The sequence below is a fragment of the Excalfactoria chinensis genome, chromosome 15 (assembly GCF_039878825.1).
Source record: "Excalfactoria chinensis isolate bCotChi1 chromosome 15, bCotChi1.hap2, whole genome shotgun sequence".
NCBI lineage: Eukaryota > Metazoa > Chordata > Aves > Galliformes > Phasianidae > Excalfactoria > Excalfactoria chinensis.
Window position 1 is genome coordinate 4,753,360 of NC_092839.1, and position 14,280 is coordinate 4,767,639.

The 14,280-nt window shown below is 50.8% G+C and overlaps 1 protein-coding gene and 1 long non-coding RNA gene across 3 annotated transcripts; one reads left to right on the forward strand and one right to left on the reverse strand.

Moving 5' to 3' along the window:
- Nucleotides 1–222: 222 nt before the first annotated feature.
- GHRH (growth hormone releasing hormone) lies at nt 223–7,279 on the reverse strand. Its single transcript, XM_072350355.1, has 7 exons — nt 7,131–7,279; nt 4,522–4,621; nt 3,577–3,708; nt 2,850–2,954; nt 2,141–2,278; nt 1,736–1,832; nt 223–1,153 (listed from the first exon to the last, which is right to left on the reverse strand). Exons 2-6 carry the CDS (start codon nt 4,599–4,601, stop codon nt 1,769–1,771), a joined length of 519 nt encoding a protein of 172 aa, XP_072206456.1. The 5' UTR covers nt 4,602–4,621; nt 7,131–7,279; the 3' UTR covers nt 223–1,153; nt 1,736–1,768.
- A 3,404-nt stretch (nt 7,280–10,683) lies between these two features.
- Nucleotides 10,684–13,184, forward strand: LOC140259291 (uncharacterized). Of its 2 annotated transcripts, XR_011905382.1 has the most exons (4): nt 10,684–10,823; nt 12,394–12,471; nt 12,546–12,627; nt 13,022–13,184. It is a non-coding gene; the product is annotated as an uncharacterized lncRNA (long non-coding RNA). The 2 variants fall into 2 exon arrangements; XR_011905381.1 differs by lacking the exon at nt 10,684–10,823 and having other exon boundaries at nt 12,112–12,471.
- The last annotated feature ends 1,096 nt before the right edge of the window (nt 13,185–14,280 follow it).

Consider the following 14,280-nt stretch of genomic DNA (forward strand, 5'->3'; position numbering starts at 1 on the left):
TAAGGAATTGTCCGGGTACAAGGAGGATGCTTTAAGAGGCCCCAGTGTTTGTGTGCAGGTGCGTTTCCAGCCTGGTCCTTAGTGGTTGGCACTGGCCCTGATGCCTTTGCAAGCACAGCTCTGAGGTGTATTCTGTGCTCCTGCCAGCTTTCCTTGAGTGCTATCTTCCACTGTGTGCCCAGGATCACTAAGTTGGTGTCTCAACAGACAAAGAGCCACCTTGACCTGCTGTTGAACAGGTTTATTTAGAACAACTTTTATTCCCTGCTAATGATGGGAGCGCAGACCCCATCCTGGCATTATTTACAATTCAGAAGACATAAATATTACACAAACAGGAGAAGAGTTCGGGTGACGGGGAAGGAAGTCGCTGTGTGAGAGATTTCTGTCCTAATAACTTGTGATAGTGCAAACATTCACTGCTGTAACCCTGTAGCCATGGGGGAGTTCAGAGCCCCAGCATGGCACATTGAATTCAAACACAGCGTCGGCCCAATCAGATGCACAGGGATCTCTTCTAACTCTTGCAGAGCAAAGCTGTAGCTTCAGTTTAAACACCTTGAGGCTGATCAGTAACTGCTTATAATGAGCTTTGAATGTTCAGTTTTGCTGCCAGGGCTCTATGAAGGAGGTAACAGCCTGCAGCAGCGTTTGTGATGGGTGGCAAACGTGTGGGTTCGTGTCTGACCTCACCCTGTGCCGAGCTGCGGGTGGTTGTGCCATCAGCATCTGTTTAAAGGAGGCTGTAATCAGTTCACTGAACCGCCCAAAGGTGCTTTTTTGGTGGCCTCATGTACATTAATGGGGCCTTCAAACAGGGTGATGATTTGGCAGAGATTTTGCTACGCTTTATGATCCAAAAACCTCAATTAGTAATGAACGTCTCCAGGATTACAAGGTGCTGTTGTTTTAGCAGCCTGAGGTTAAACCACAGAGGTTTGGTGGGTTCTTTTTTCTGATTCACTACTCAAACCAGTGCTTCGAGGGGGGGATTAAATAGTAAAGACTGAAGCAGATGAAGTAGTGCATCAGAACCGCGTTCCTTTTAGCAGGTTTGAGTGTGTGCCTCAGCCTGCAGCTGGTCACCTCCAGGAATGTCTTCATTGCTGTGGATGGCTTTCTATGCAGTTAGATCCGTGAGCTCTGAATCAATCTGGACAAGAAGCAGGAGGAAAGGAGAGTTAAGATAAAGCTATTGGTGAGCACATGCAGACTGTTGGGGTTGGTTTTTTTTTCCTTTTTTGAGTATTTTCTTGGCTCGTCTTATGGGGAGAGCCACCAACACGGGCATGGTAAGCAAGGTGCCCAAATGCTGTGCTTTCCAGCTGGATCCACAGGCATCATTTCTTTTGAACCACTCTGGTCTCTCCCTGCTGCCCACAGTTCCCCTCTCTGTAGCATTCACACAGGTCTCTTCACACTGCTTTGTATTATGCTGACTATGGTTAGGCAGGCTTAATTTCTGAGGTAGAGGAGGAAGGTTGGAATTGCTGCATAAACATCTGTGTGAGTGAAGGTGCTAGCAGCAATAGCCTGTATGGGGACACTCAGTGCCCTGGGGCTGTCAAGGTTTAGAGCATGTTTCTGGCTTCAGGTGACTGGTTTTAGGACTGGGGAGTACAGAACACTGTGAGGCTTCATTTCCCATTCAGTGCAATGAATGCTCTGTCCTTCTGCTCATGAAGCCCTGTGTTACATGCTGTGCTTACAGAGCTGCACAGGGGATGGTACTCACCAGAGCATGGGGAGACGGAAAAGGGAAAGATATTTACATGAACATAGCCAGGGTGCTGGGAAAGCCCACTAACCGACTGCTGTTCACATCCTGAGGCCTGTGAAAGAACAGAGTAGGATGAACGATGCCTGAACTGGGATCAAGGTGATTTTTCTTTTCCCTGCTGCTATTTGGCTGAACTCTGGATGTGAGGAGGCAGCACGGGGAGGTGCTGCTGGTGCTGCAGGCTGGCCAGAACTGTGCCTTACAGCTGCCCAGGAGTGGGCTGTGCTTACAGGGAGGAGCTTTATCTGAAAGATAGCACCTAGTCCAGTAGCTTCACTTCTGCTTCGTGTTTGCTAGACAGCAAAAAAGGGCCTCGTCTCATTCCTGCAGCAAGCAGATAACGAGATGGCTCCCACCTACCTCTGATGCTGCAGCATGGCTCCCAAGAAGTCCCTCAGTACCATCTGCTGGTGGTAACGGCTGTCCATCAGGATGCTGTCTGACTGGCGCCTTGTCAGGAGCTTCTGCATCCCTTCTCCTGGGCTGCTCTCACTGTTTCTGTTACGTGAAGATGAGAAACAGGATCTGTGTGAGAGCTGCTTTCAGTCCCTTGCTCAGATGATGGCTCTGGGTGAGCAGCATGGCAGGGAGCCTGCTGGGCCTGGGGCTGTTCTGTGCTCCCTGAGAGTGCACAGCTGCATTTGCCCAGAGCTGGCTTGCATTTGACTAGTTGGGCTTATCTACCTAAGCAAAGCTACCCAAGTGCTGGTAGAGAGGCAATTCTCTGTGTTCAAACAGGCCTGGAATAATAGCATCAAAAACAGGTGTTTCCTTCCAGTGAAAGATGGTTGCAGCTGTTAATCTGTGAAGGCTGATGCTTGTTGCTGCTGGTGTGGTGGAGCTCTCAGTCAATGTGACACAGATAGGTTTGGAGGGAAGGATTAATTAGGCTGCTTGATAATCGTTGTGATTAGAGAGATGTTAGAAGTGGGGGGGCAGAATGTCCTCTTGGATGTGGAGCAGCAGGAGAGATTGCTTCTGTTGCAGTGGAAGGCAGCTATTTCTGCTCCATGCATGAGATGTAATCAGCAGTGCGCTGCCCCAAGGACAGCAGATCCCCGTGCCTTACCTGAGCCTCTTGCCAATGATGGTCTGTAAGAACTTGCGGGCAGAAATCTGCCCCAGGAATTTGCGGTAGTTGTCAGTAAAGATGGCATCAGCGTGGCGCTGCATCCTGCGGGGAGACAGGAACAGGTGTGCTCAGTGAGCCCGTGCTCAGCCTTCTGCTAGCGAGAGGGTGCTTTACATGTCTTAATGCATCAGATGTAACTGACTGCTGAGATCAGTGACAGGTGAACGTATTGCATATTGAGCGGAGTTGGTGTTGGAGATGTGGGACAGCTTGGCCCTGACAGGGTGGCATCCAGCAAAGCAAAACAAATCTTTTACTTGTACTGAAACAACTAAGAAGTGCCAGCAAAGCAAAGGTGATGTCAAGGAAGAGTGTGAAGGGAAAGAACTGGAGAGGGCTGAGCTGGGAGTGGGACATTCCTGTGCTCTACAGCAGTGCTGTCACTTTTTAGGACACCCCTGTCCCAGACACAGGGTGAGCCTTGGGCAGCTCCAGCCTGTGCATGGACACAGCCTGCAGGAAATCCATGGGTTAGGGAGGCACAAACCAGACGTGTGGTCTTCAGTGCTACAAGGATGTTTTTAAGATAACCAACCATCCCTCGTCTCCTGGCAGGAGTGGAAAGGAGAAGCTCTAAGGGCTATACTGTGAGTTTCCAGAGCTTGTTGAAAGACTGTGCTACCTGCAGACGTGCTGCAGTAGGGCTGAGAGGTGAGGTACCAACCTTTTCTCAGTGGGGCCTCTTAATAAACCCTCCTCGTCCTGTTCCTCCGCTGAGGGGCTGTGGCTCTGCAGCAGGTTGTGGTCCAGGAGCTGGAAGTTCACAGCCTTGCCAGTAACAGGTCCTGGGCTGTACCTTCAAGACAAAGGCAAGGCATGCTGTGAAATGTGCTCAAATGCCAGTCAGGGATTGGTCGTCATGAACATTACTCCATGTTCTGCTTTTCCTTTCTCTCTCCCTTTTCTTACCCTTCCTCATCATTAACACCCGTTTTGTCCACTGCTCTCCCCAGTCAGAAACTGCCCTGAAGCAAAAAGGCAGTTGGTAAAGCTTCTCCAAATACAGTTTCCCCTCTCCGAGCTACCAGCAATGTCAAGCACAACTCTAGCAATGGTAGCATTGCCATGCTATGGCTTTTGCACAAGTCTAAAGCATTTTCCAAAGCATTTTTAAAGCAGATTTGTCAATCTACTTTACAGAGCCCTATGGCCAGTTTTGTACATCCATCAGCTTGTAATGGTAGGAAGTAATATTGACATAGAAGAGTTGATAAGGAAATACTTGGAATATTAATTAGCAGCTGTTGAGTTCCCACACTGAATCCGCAGTTCTGATTTCAGTGCAGGGAGCTTTCAGGCACAGATTTCAGTTGGTGATGGAGCTGGTGCTGCTGGCTGCTCTGGAGGCAGCTTGGTTTCCCTTTATAGGACACAGCGTTCAATGCCAAAACTGATTGCTGGGCTGAAATATTCCACACTGAGTGTCTGCCTTCCTGGGAAACCACACATAACCTAGCAGCATTCCCCCAGAATTAAGCCAGAGTGAAGACATGCATCTGCCAATGGCTTTCAGAAGGTCTGGCAAGCTTCATTTGACACGTGCTTATCTTGCACAAGGTCAGAAGTGAGGCAGAGAGTTACAGCATGGGTGAAACATTCAACATCTTACCTGAGAGCTGGGTAGAGAGGAGAGGAGATGGAGCTTGTGACTAAATGCAGGAACAGGAACAGGGTGGCCTTATCCAGCATTTTCCACCCTTTGGAGTCACCTGAAATGTGGAGCAGTGAATCAGTGGCACGAGTTGCCGGGGGCAGCCTCCCCACCAGCCCACATCACTGCACAACCTCCATCGTGCTCCCCAAGACTTCTCCTGCCCAGCTGTGCACAGAGGATCCCCCTCTCCACCAATAAGAGACACCCGTGTGGCTGTCAAGAAGGGGAAGGTGGGATGGACGGCACCATCAGTGTGTGCTGGAGACAAACACTGCAGTGTTCTGCATCCTGAGGCTGACAATGTGTCCAGCATCCCCCATGGATGACTCAAAGCAAAGAATTGCTTGAGGTTGCACACCAGCACCAGCAGGTGAACACAGTGCTTTTGTTACTGGAAGCAAGAGGCGGTGGGAGAATATTTCTGTTAACATTATCCTTCGGTTTTGATGGGAAGCAATTGATCTCTAGCTCAGAAAAGATTCTTTAAGAAAGCAGAATGTGGATGGAGATCTTTCAAACATCGTTTCCTTGTTCAGCTGTGTTATTTTGCACAAGAAAAGGGCAGAAAGGTGTTTGATCTCCACAAAAGAGAAAAGTTCATTTTTTAGGGAGGAAGGAAAAAAAAACTTCCAACTCTGTAACAATATTGGATTGCAACGAGGGCAGTTTCCAAATGGAAACGATCTGATGGGCCTTCTAATTTCCCCAGTAAACCTTCCAAGCAGTGGATTTGATGGATGGTGGTGGCAGGAGGCAGCTCTGATGGAAAATGTCCGCAGTGAGCACTGCTTTATTGCACAGGCACAGCTACCCACGCTCCCCTGGATGCAAACTGAACAGCAAGGGGAAGTTGCTCTAAGCACTGGTGTGGTGTGTGTGCAAGTGAGCATGCTGCTGAGAGCATGGACTTGGAACAGGACGAGGGGCAGCGTGCTGAGTGGCAGCCGGCAGGCACAGCGGTGCACTATGAATTGGGGTTCCTTCGTGCAACCCTTTCTCATTCTGGTCCCTGTTCCAGCAGTGCCGACAGCCCTGATTTGAGCAGATCCATGTGCAGGAGAGCACCCATCCTCCAACCCACTGCAAGGAGGGCTGTCACCATTCAGAAAGCCAAGAAATGCCCAGAAGCAGCAAAAAAAAAGGGTGGCTGAGAGGTACTTCCAGCCTCTTGGTCTTACTTATTTACAGACTCCTGGTCCAGCTTTCCATTAGTTTTCTATCTTTCCTTTGAGCTTGGAAAAGCGTGCCCCTCCCGTGCCTCTCTGCCCTAAATATCTCACAGACAAATTCCAAATGAGAATTACTAATTACTCTCTATATGTTAGAGGATACCAGGAGATCATGGCACCAGCATCTAAAGAAAGAGCCAACCAGGACACACATACAGTTCCAAGAGGAGCCACCGTGTGAGCTGAGAAGTGAAATATCAATGTAAATGAGAAGCAAGAATCACAACGTTGTCCACTTCCCTTTTTTCTTCCCAGGTCACAGCCCTCATTGCCTGTGCTGGATTTTCCTCCAAAGGCACTTTTTGTCCCTTTGAGATTCTTTCTTCTTTCTCTGCTTTTTTGTGCGATGATTTTGTTTTGTTTCACCTTTCTTCCCGTCTTGCTTTGCCTTTCCTCCCCTTGCTGCCATCTGCCTCTCATCCCTTCAGCTTTATTGGGGATGTCTGTCTCCCCTGGGAAGGATCCTAAAGCAAAAGCCCCTCTCCCCATCCCACAAATGGCTGCTGTTTCAGAAGAGATGATTTCAGCATCACCCTGCACAGGGGCAGATGACAGCTCTGCAAAGCCGTGACACCCTCACATTCACCCGAGGTGAGAATTTTGCTTTTTCTTTTCTGTTCTGGCAGCGTGTGGATAAAAATGATTCATAAACTTCCCTTTAACACGAAGAGCTTTAAGCACCATTCCAACAGATAAAGCACAGTAGCTCCATCCCATCCTGTGCAGCGTTAACACAACAGCATTAATGACATTGGGAGAGACTGAAAACTGTGCCCCCCAAAATATTACCCGATCAGCCTGAAAAATACGGCTACAAAGATGAGATGGAGCTTTTACTGCACCTGCAGGGTTGTGAAGTTCAGACTTTGATACCGGGATTTCTGCTTCTCTAACACATTCATACTTCATTTGAAGTGGCTGGCTGCCTCGCGGCTGGCTCTGTGTTGCTGTAACATGCTGTTGCATTCCTGCTTACACTTTGTTTTGGCACAAACACGACTTTGCTGATTGGTGAGTAGGACGGCATTCATTTTTCAACAGGAATTTGCCCGGGTACAGCAAAAGAAGAAATCTCTGCTTCATTTAGTAACTGCCTGGCAGTTTTACAAGGCTCCCCTGTATTATTACTGTAGTGCTGTGCATTTATCCAATAGTTCAGATGCTGTTTCCTCCTCTAACTTCATACATAAGAATCCCATACAATACAGAGGGTATTATATCCAGCAAAGCTAATTACTAATGCCAGCTGAGACTGCATTTCAGTGTAATTTAATTGCCTGTGATTTCCAAATAGGAATTATCTCGCTGAGCCCACATGCAGAGACCCGTACTTACCGTTCCCTCACAACGAGCCCTTCCTGGATCGGCTCCCACTCAGGTGTTCCCCTGTTGCAAACACAACTTCTCCTCCACCTGTGAGCACAGCAAAGCCGTCCTCTGCACAGACCCCGGGACCCCACCGAGCAGGGAGCACACAGCCCTGCCCCCAGCTGTCCTCTGCCTGCCAGGGAGGTGCGCTCCTCCTCTTATACCTGTGCTCCATGGGAGTCCTGTGGGCTTCTGCGCGTCACAGCATCAATTATGCTCCTGAGTTTCAAAGGCTGTGTTTAGCATCCTCCTTTGTGTGTGCGCAGGGAGGTTGTGGGGTGGGGGTACGGCTGTGGTTTAGGGTTGTTTGCATGTTTCCTTTTTATTATTCAGAGAGGGAAAAGCAAATAACAACAACGACAATCTGGCTGACTGAATGACAAATTTGCTTTGCAAAGTAAACTTATCTTTCCCTTTGCAATTACATTTCTTCCTCCTACCCAACTATAAAAGAGAGTTAACCATTAATACTTCCTCACGCTGCCTGCTCGGTGGGGTTTATCTCTTTGCTGCTTTCTTTTGCTTTGATTATCAGTGTTTTCCTCCTTTGCCGCTCACATCTGCTGTTCATGCTCCAGTCCCTCACAAACACAGCAGCTTCACATCAGGCTCACGGTGGCTGGGGAGCCCTGCTCTGCTTGTGTGCCCTGCCAAAAGGCAGATGTCTGCCCTGGAGTGCTGCGTGCTGGCAGCTGCTGTCATTGCTGGAGCAAGGAGTGAAACCCCCCATTACAAAGAACACATAGCTGGGACATCAGGAAGGCTGGGACCGTTCAGAGGAGATAAAAACCACAAGCTCTGCCTGTTTTCAGTGCTGATAGTACAGTGTTCAGAATTGACAGAGACCCAGACCTTCCCATCTTGGGTCTCTCATGCCTTGGTGCTGGGTGGAAGTGTCAGCAGTGAGTGACTCATCTCTGCCTACTGCAGGACATGATCACCTTGCACTCAGTACAGCTGAAGGGCAATGCAGCTGGAGTGTGTAGGAGATCCAGGTGGTCAACGTTGGTCTAACTTCACTGCCCCTTTGCTTCTTGCAAAGCAATCAGCATTGCCACTGAGGCTTGCTGCTTAGTAGAGCAATGACTGGAAGGTCTTGGAAAGCAGTGACCCAGTGGGCAGAGAGGTGTGAGTGAGCTCAGCATGCCAAATCTACAAAGGATTAAACAACAGCCACTCTGTACCTAGACCATCACACGCACTGAGGGCTCACATCGCCTTTGGAGTGAATCAATGCCAGGCAACTTACCTGTGAGATCAAGAAGGGCTGAAAGGAGCAAAGCTGACCAGAGGACTTCCAGTATAATTCAAAAACAAAGCAGCTCCAAGAGAAGTGAGGATTGCTGCTTCCCTTGCAGCTGTGAGAAGTGGTATCAGCCTGCCCATATGGAGAGGCTCTGCTGTAAGATCAGGCAGACAGATATGCATCATCCTTACTCTGGACACTGGAGAAAGGCATTCGTTGATAGCACAGAGCAGGGTTCTCCAGAAGTGCTGTACTGATGCACATTGCTGTGCACTGTGTCTGACACTGGAAAAGGACTTCTGTCAGTATATTTGAAACAATCTGTTCACATCCTCTCATGTGTGAGGCCAGGTGCACCAATTTTTCAGCATAACTTATTTTTCTTCCACTGTCCTGGTGCTACGCTGGCTGCACAGATGAATCAGACCACGCTGTTAAACCAGTTGAGAGCTGATGCTGTTCCAAGATATTATCCTCTAGCTTGTTTCTGAGCTAATTCTCTATCTGCCTGGCCTGCTGCCTTACACAGAGCTGCTGTAAGATACAGGGCAATATCTCTCGGATCAAAGGGATTCAGTCAATAATTGACTCATTTATAGCTGCCTGCTGCCCAGCTTGGATTACGAGAGCTGCAATCTGCATTTATATCTTAAGGGAGCTGCTGTCAAAGAAGGCTATGTAAAAATCTCTGTGTTGGTATGGGTTTCCCTGTTCTGCCTGGTCTGGGCTCCTGTCATGCACAGCAGGACCCAAAAAAGCCTCACAACAAAAAAGCTCTTTGTGACCAGGTCAACTGTGGGAGGCAGCAGAAATGTCTAAAAGCCCTCCAGGCTCCATTGGGTAGAAACAGCTTAGGAGTTCCCAAACAGCATAAATAGAGCAGCTGTTCTGTCCCCAGGGTTTCCTGTCTTGGTTTTATCCAAAGCCTCGGTGCCTTCTCAGGACCCACAGTGGGTAGCTGCCTTTTTTCCTAACCCTACATTGGTGCAAAGCAACAGAGTCTATGGCCAAGTACAGGCCACCACAGGTATCTTTGGCTGGATTTTGGAGTCGTATCTGTGTAGATGTGACCTCCCTGGGTGAAGCACTGGACAGGTAGTTATATTTCACTGCTGGTCCTTTGCTTATGAAGGACGTGGTGTTAGGATGCTGCAGCCATTTCCCAGATATTGATTTCCTCTTAGCTTTACCTCCTCCACTCTCCATGCTTTAAAAAATCACCCCTGTCTGTTCCAGGTGCGCAGCACACAGCTCCCATGAGCTGAGCAGCAGGTCCTACTCACCTTGGGAGGCTGAGTATAATGACTGTAAGAAGTAACCCATCAAACAGCAAGAAGGAAAATCATCCCCAGTTTTTAGCTGTCAGAAGTGCTTCACAATGTCACAGGCAGTGGCTGTTGGTCCCACATTGCTCTTAGAGACACACACAACTGTTTCCTATGGTTTGCTTTTACCTGAGAGGTGTGGTGGTGACCAGCTTACCACAAGTGCCCTAATGTAACATTAGATGCAGCGGACTGAGAAGAATCAGTGTTAGCTTTGAAACCCACTCAGATCTCATCGGCTTTGGAAAGTCATTCAACCAGCCTACACCTTCAAATAGCTGTCCCCTTTTATCATCTCAACATCAGTGCAAACGCATGGCGCAGTGTGTGTGCAGGTGAAAGGCTGGCAGCCAGAGCGGGCTGATGGCACCACCTGCTTGCAGTTCAAAGGCTGCATGGCTTGCACAGATCCTGGCATTGCTGGGTATGATGTAACCTGGCCACATTAACCAAACTGATCGGATCTGTCTGAGCATTCACTTTCAGAGGAGATACTTCCCTGTCCCCCGTGCTTTTGTGTCCCCAATGGGCTGTTAGGATGGTGATGGGATTAATTGCCTTTCCTGAGCTCTGGGTTTATCCATCAGCCATGTAGTGTACAGAAAGGACTGCTAATTGTTTACCTAAAGACGTTACGCCACACGGAATGCTTAGTGCAATGTCTGTAAGTCACAACCGAGCACATGCTGCAGGAGACTGCAGAATTTAACACATTTAGCACAAAGAAAATAAAAGGATTCAGGGCATGAAATCCAAAAACGTTTATTCAGTTAATTCCCATAGGATTCACGTGCCCGGTAAGAGCGCAGAAAATTCTCTTATTCCAAAGGCTACACCTCAGTAAAAGGAAAAGGACAGGGATAAAGTACGGAAATGAAAGAGAAAGGAAGGGGCGGCCGACAGCGCTTCCGGGGCAGCGCGGCGTGGCGGCGCGGAAGTTTGAATGGGGCCGGTAGTTGCGGGCTGTGCGCTGCCAGCGGGGCCGGGCCGCGGTGCGGGGCACGGAGGGATGTCGGCGGAGCAGCTGGCGGTGCTGGCGGCACGCAGAGGCGATGCGTGCGGTGCCAGCGAGTGCGGAGCTGAAGGAAGGTGAATCCATGTCCTTCCTCTGGCTGTCGGCGAGCGGGACGAGTCAGGGCTGCAGTTGTGTGTGATGGTGTTTGTTGCTGGGACCGGCTGCCCGAGCAGAATGGGGGCAGCGAGAGGGAGGCTTGACAAGCGCCCGCAGTCAGCAGCACGGCCCGTTCCTGCCCGCCTTGTTGTGAGTCTGTTGGATGTGGAAGCTGGAGGTATTAATGGTGGGTCGTGGTTGAATCCCCCAAGAGGCCGCCCAAGGAGAGGCGCTGGATGCCAACATGGAGAGCAGAGCTCATGTGTCCCAGGAGGCAGGCGTAGTCAGGTCCGCTTTGGAGCCTGCTGTTGTTGGCGCTGAGCTCAGGAGCCCCATCAGCGTGGTGCTGCGTATGGCAGCCCGAAGAGATTCCCTTGTGGTGGAAGGGGGAGGCCGAAGGAGGCCGAGGACCCTTTGCTCAGGGCCGGCTCCTCTGTGCCCTCTTGCTGGCCGGAGAGCAGGGCTGCCCGCTGGGCACAGCGAGTGCCTTCTGGCTGCCGTGCCGTGCCCTGCCCTCCAGCCCCCTCCTCATGCCATGTGGAACGCCAGTGCCAGCAGTGCCAGCAGCGCGGCCGCCATTTTAGAACCCTGGCCATGTCACAGCCGTTGCCTTGGTCACCGCTGCCCCACGCAACGCACTCGCCTCTCCAAGCTCTGGCTGTCAACAGCCATGTGGGCAGCAAAGAGAGCGAGGCTAGATGATGGGCAGGATGGAGATAGGAAGATGGAACCGGGGACCACAGGAATGAAGAGGAAGAGGGGGCCCGACATGACCATCGGGCAGCAGACAGGCAAGAGAGCCCGTTTCCATCACACCTGGACCAGCCCCGTGACCACCTCCGTGGAGCCCATGGAGGTGGATCCACCTCTGGACGAGCCCATGGAGGTGGATCCGCCTCTGGACGAGCCCATGGAGGTGGGTCCGCCCGCGGCACAGCTGGCCTGGCACCACACCACCGTGCCAGGCCCCGCATCAGCACCACCAGGGCTGCAGCATCGCTGGTCCAGGCGCTGGGCTCCTTACCGTCTGCGCGGCCCCCGCCCCCGGCGTTAGTCGGGAGGCTTCATTTAACATCTGCTGCTCCTCTGCGGGTCCCCGGTCCCATCTTAACCCTCCGATGTCCCATCTGAGCCCATTTTTATTGTTGTTTTTCTTGTTAATTTAGTTGTAGTGTTAGGAGTAGGTTATTGTTCATGTTTTTGGTTAGGATTAGGTTATTGTTCGTGTTTTTGATTAGGATTAGGTGTTACTGTTCATGTTTTAGTGTTAGGTGTAGGTTTTTTTCCTGTTTTAGAGTTAGGCTTAGGTTACTGTTGGTGTTTTATTGTTAGGTGTAGGTTTTTGTTCCTGTTTTAGAGTTAGGCTTAGGTTACTGTTCGTACTTAGAGTTGGGTGGGTTCCTACCAGCAGCTGGCAGCAAACAGCGCTCACTCGGTAAGCACACGCCTGCTTTCTCACCCGAAGACGTGAGCGCTGCTCCACGAGTGCGGAGATGTGCTGACATCTCCCAGGGATGGGATTTGCAGCTTGTGACTCTTCTGTTGCAGGTTGTCGAGGGGCAGCGCGTGAGTGGCTGTGCAATGCAATTGGGCTTCAGGAGAGCAGTCTGGAGCTGCCATTGTAAGGTAGGTGTGCCTTACTGTAAGCGTGCTCTGAAGCAGTGTTGGTTAAGCACGGCTCACTCCTCTGTCTTCAACAGATCAGCTTTCTGCTCGCTTTATTTCCGTGGCTGGCGTTGTAGAGCACAGCAGCAGCAAGGACGCGAACACGTCCACAACCAGGTACGTGAACATGGGTAACTTTAATGGTAAGAATAACATTGCTGTGATAGTAATAGGGCAGTGGTTACGTGTGTGTGATGGAGCTTAGGGATAGGTTTAATCTTGCCTGGTAAGCTCTTCCCTTATTTGACGTCCACCCGTCCCCTCTTGCTTCTCTTCCCCCCACCTGCAAGTGCAGCAGTACCGAAGGCTGAGGGCTCTTGTCGTAGGCAGGCGGGCAAGGCAGGCGGGCAAAGGGAACTGGAATGCAAGTTTGATGTCCCTCTTTGTTGTCGGGTCAGTAGGCCCTGGATCTCTTCCGAGCAGCTCTCTAAGTTAGCCTGGAAATGTTTGCTAGCAGGAAGTGACCCCGTCGCAGTGCCTGAGACTAACGGTGCCTTTTTCCCCCTCTCAGCAGGCAGCCTCCGTGAGAGCAGTGGAGCAGCAGGCTGTCTGCACTATGGCTGCTGAACTGCATTTCTCGCCACCTGAGATCCCTGAGCCCACACTAATGGAGAACGTGCTGCGCTGCGGACTCTTGTTTGGAGCCCTTTTCCAGCTCCCGTGTGTTCTGGTTATCATCCTGCCAGTTTCCAAGTCCCCAAAGGCAGTAAGTAGCGCTGTGTGAGACTGATAGCAATGCTCAGGCAGTGGGCTGGGAGGGAATCGTCTGTAGCTGTTGCCTACGGCAGAGTGCCCCAGCACTGCTGAGAGTGCCGCACTTGGTTCTGTCCTTCCTTCCGCACCCCAGTAGCCTTGTGGTGCCAGCTTGTCCTATCCTGCAGCTGCTGCTGTGCCCTATGAGCTGCCAGGCAGGGGGTCCACTAGCCAAGGACCACCTTGCTATCGAGGACTTTAGGCTCTGGTTTGCATGGGTTTTTTGGGAACTAGACAGAGGTGGAGTTTCTAATGTGCCCTGAGGTCAGGAAGGCGATTTCCAGTGCTGGCCCCCAAAGCTGCCCAGGCTGGTGACTTGAGCTCCCAAAGCCAGCTGTCAGCCAGTTGTTAGGGAGCTCCCTGACTGTGTCCCAATTGCTTCTTGTAGGACTCGGAGGGTTTTGAGTCTAAGACTTGGGAGACGGTGAAGAAACCCAAGGCGAGTGCTGCACAGCTGAGCAAGAAAGCCAAGAAGGAAAGCAAAAAGAAACGATAAGGGCTTGAGCAGTGAGGCGCAAAGGACAGCAGAATCGCTTGGAATGCTTCCTCAGAGGTGCACCAAAGGACACAGACTGCGTGGTCCTGTTTTCAGGCATGGCCGTGCTTTCCCTTTTGTGGACTGCGGAGAGGAACTAAGGAAGCTGTGTCTTTAGTCATTACCAGTATCCCGCCTATTTGATTTCCCATTGAAATGCATTTTGGTTGCATTTAGCATCTCTTTCTTGCAAATAAAAGCGAAACAAACATTTGAATAGTGGTGCTGCCTCTTTCAGTAGCTGCTCAAAAGGTGCCTGGCTCGGGCTGGCAATCGCAGGGCCATGAAGCGGTCGGCTTCACGTCCCTCCCTGGAAATGGAGCTGCTTGTCCCACGTTTCAATTGGCTGGGAGTGTGGATCTGCCTGGGGGTAGCGAGGCCCTACAGAGGGCTCTGGACAGGCTGGAGAGCTGGGCTGAAGGCAATGGGATGAGGTTCAACAAGACCAAATGCCGGGTCCTGCACTTTGGCCACAACAGCCC

Bases quoted from the DNA above. Each gene is read 5' to 3' on its own strand.
- GHRH (XM_072350355.1), bottom strand. From the start codon at position 4,601: ATGCTGGATAAGGCCACCCTGTTCCTGTTCCTGCATTTAGTCACAAGC. The intron at 3,709-4,521 runs GTAAGATGTTGA...TTTGTCTTGAAG, and splicing joins CCTCTCTACCCAGCTCTCAG to GTACAGCCCAGGACCTGTTA. The intron at 2,955-3,576 runs GTTGGTACCTCA...GTCTCCCCGCAG, and splicing joins AGAGGCCCCACTGAGAAAAG to GATGCAGCGCCACGCTGATG.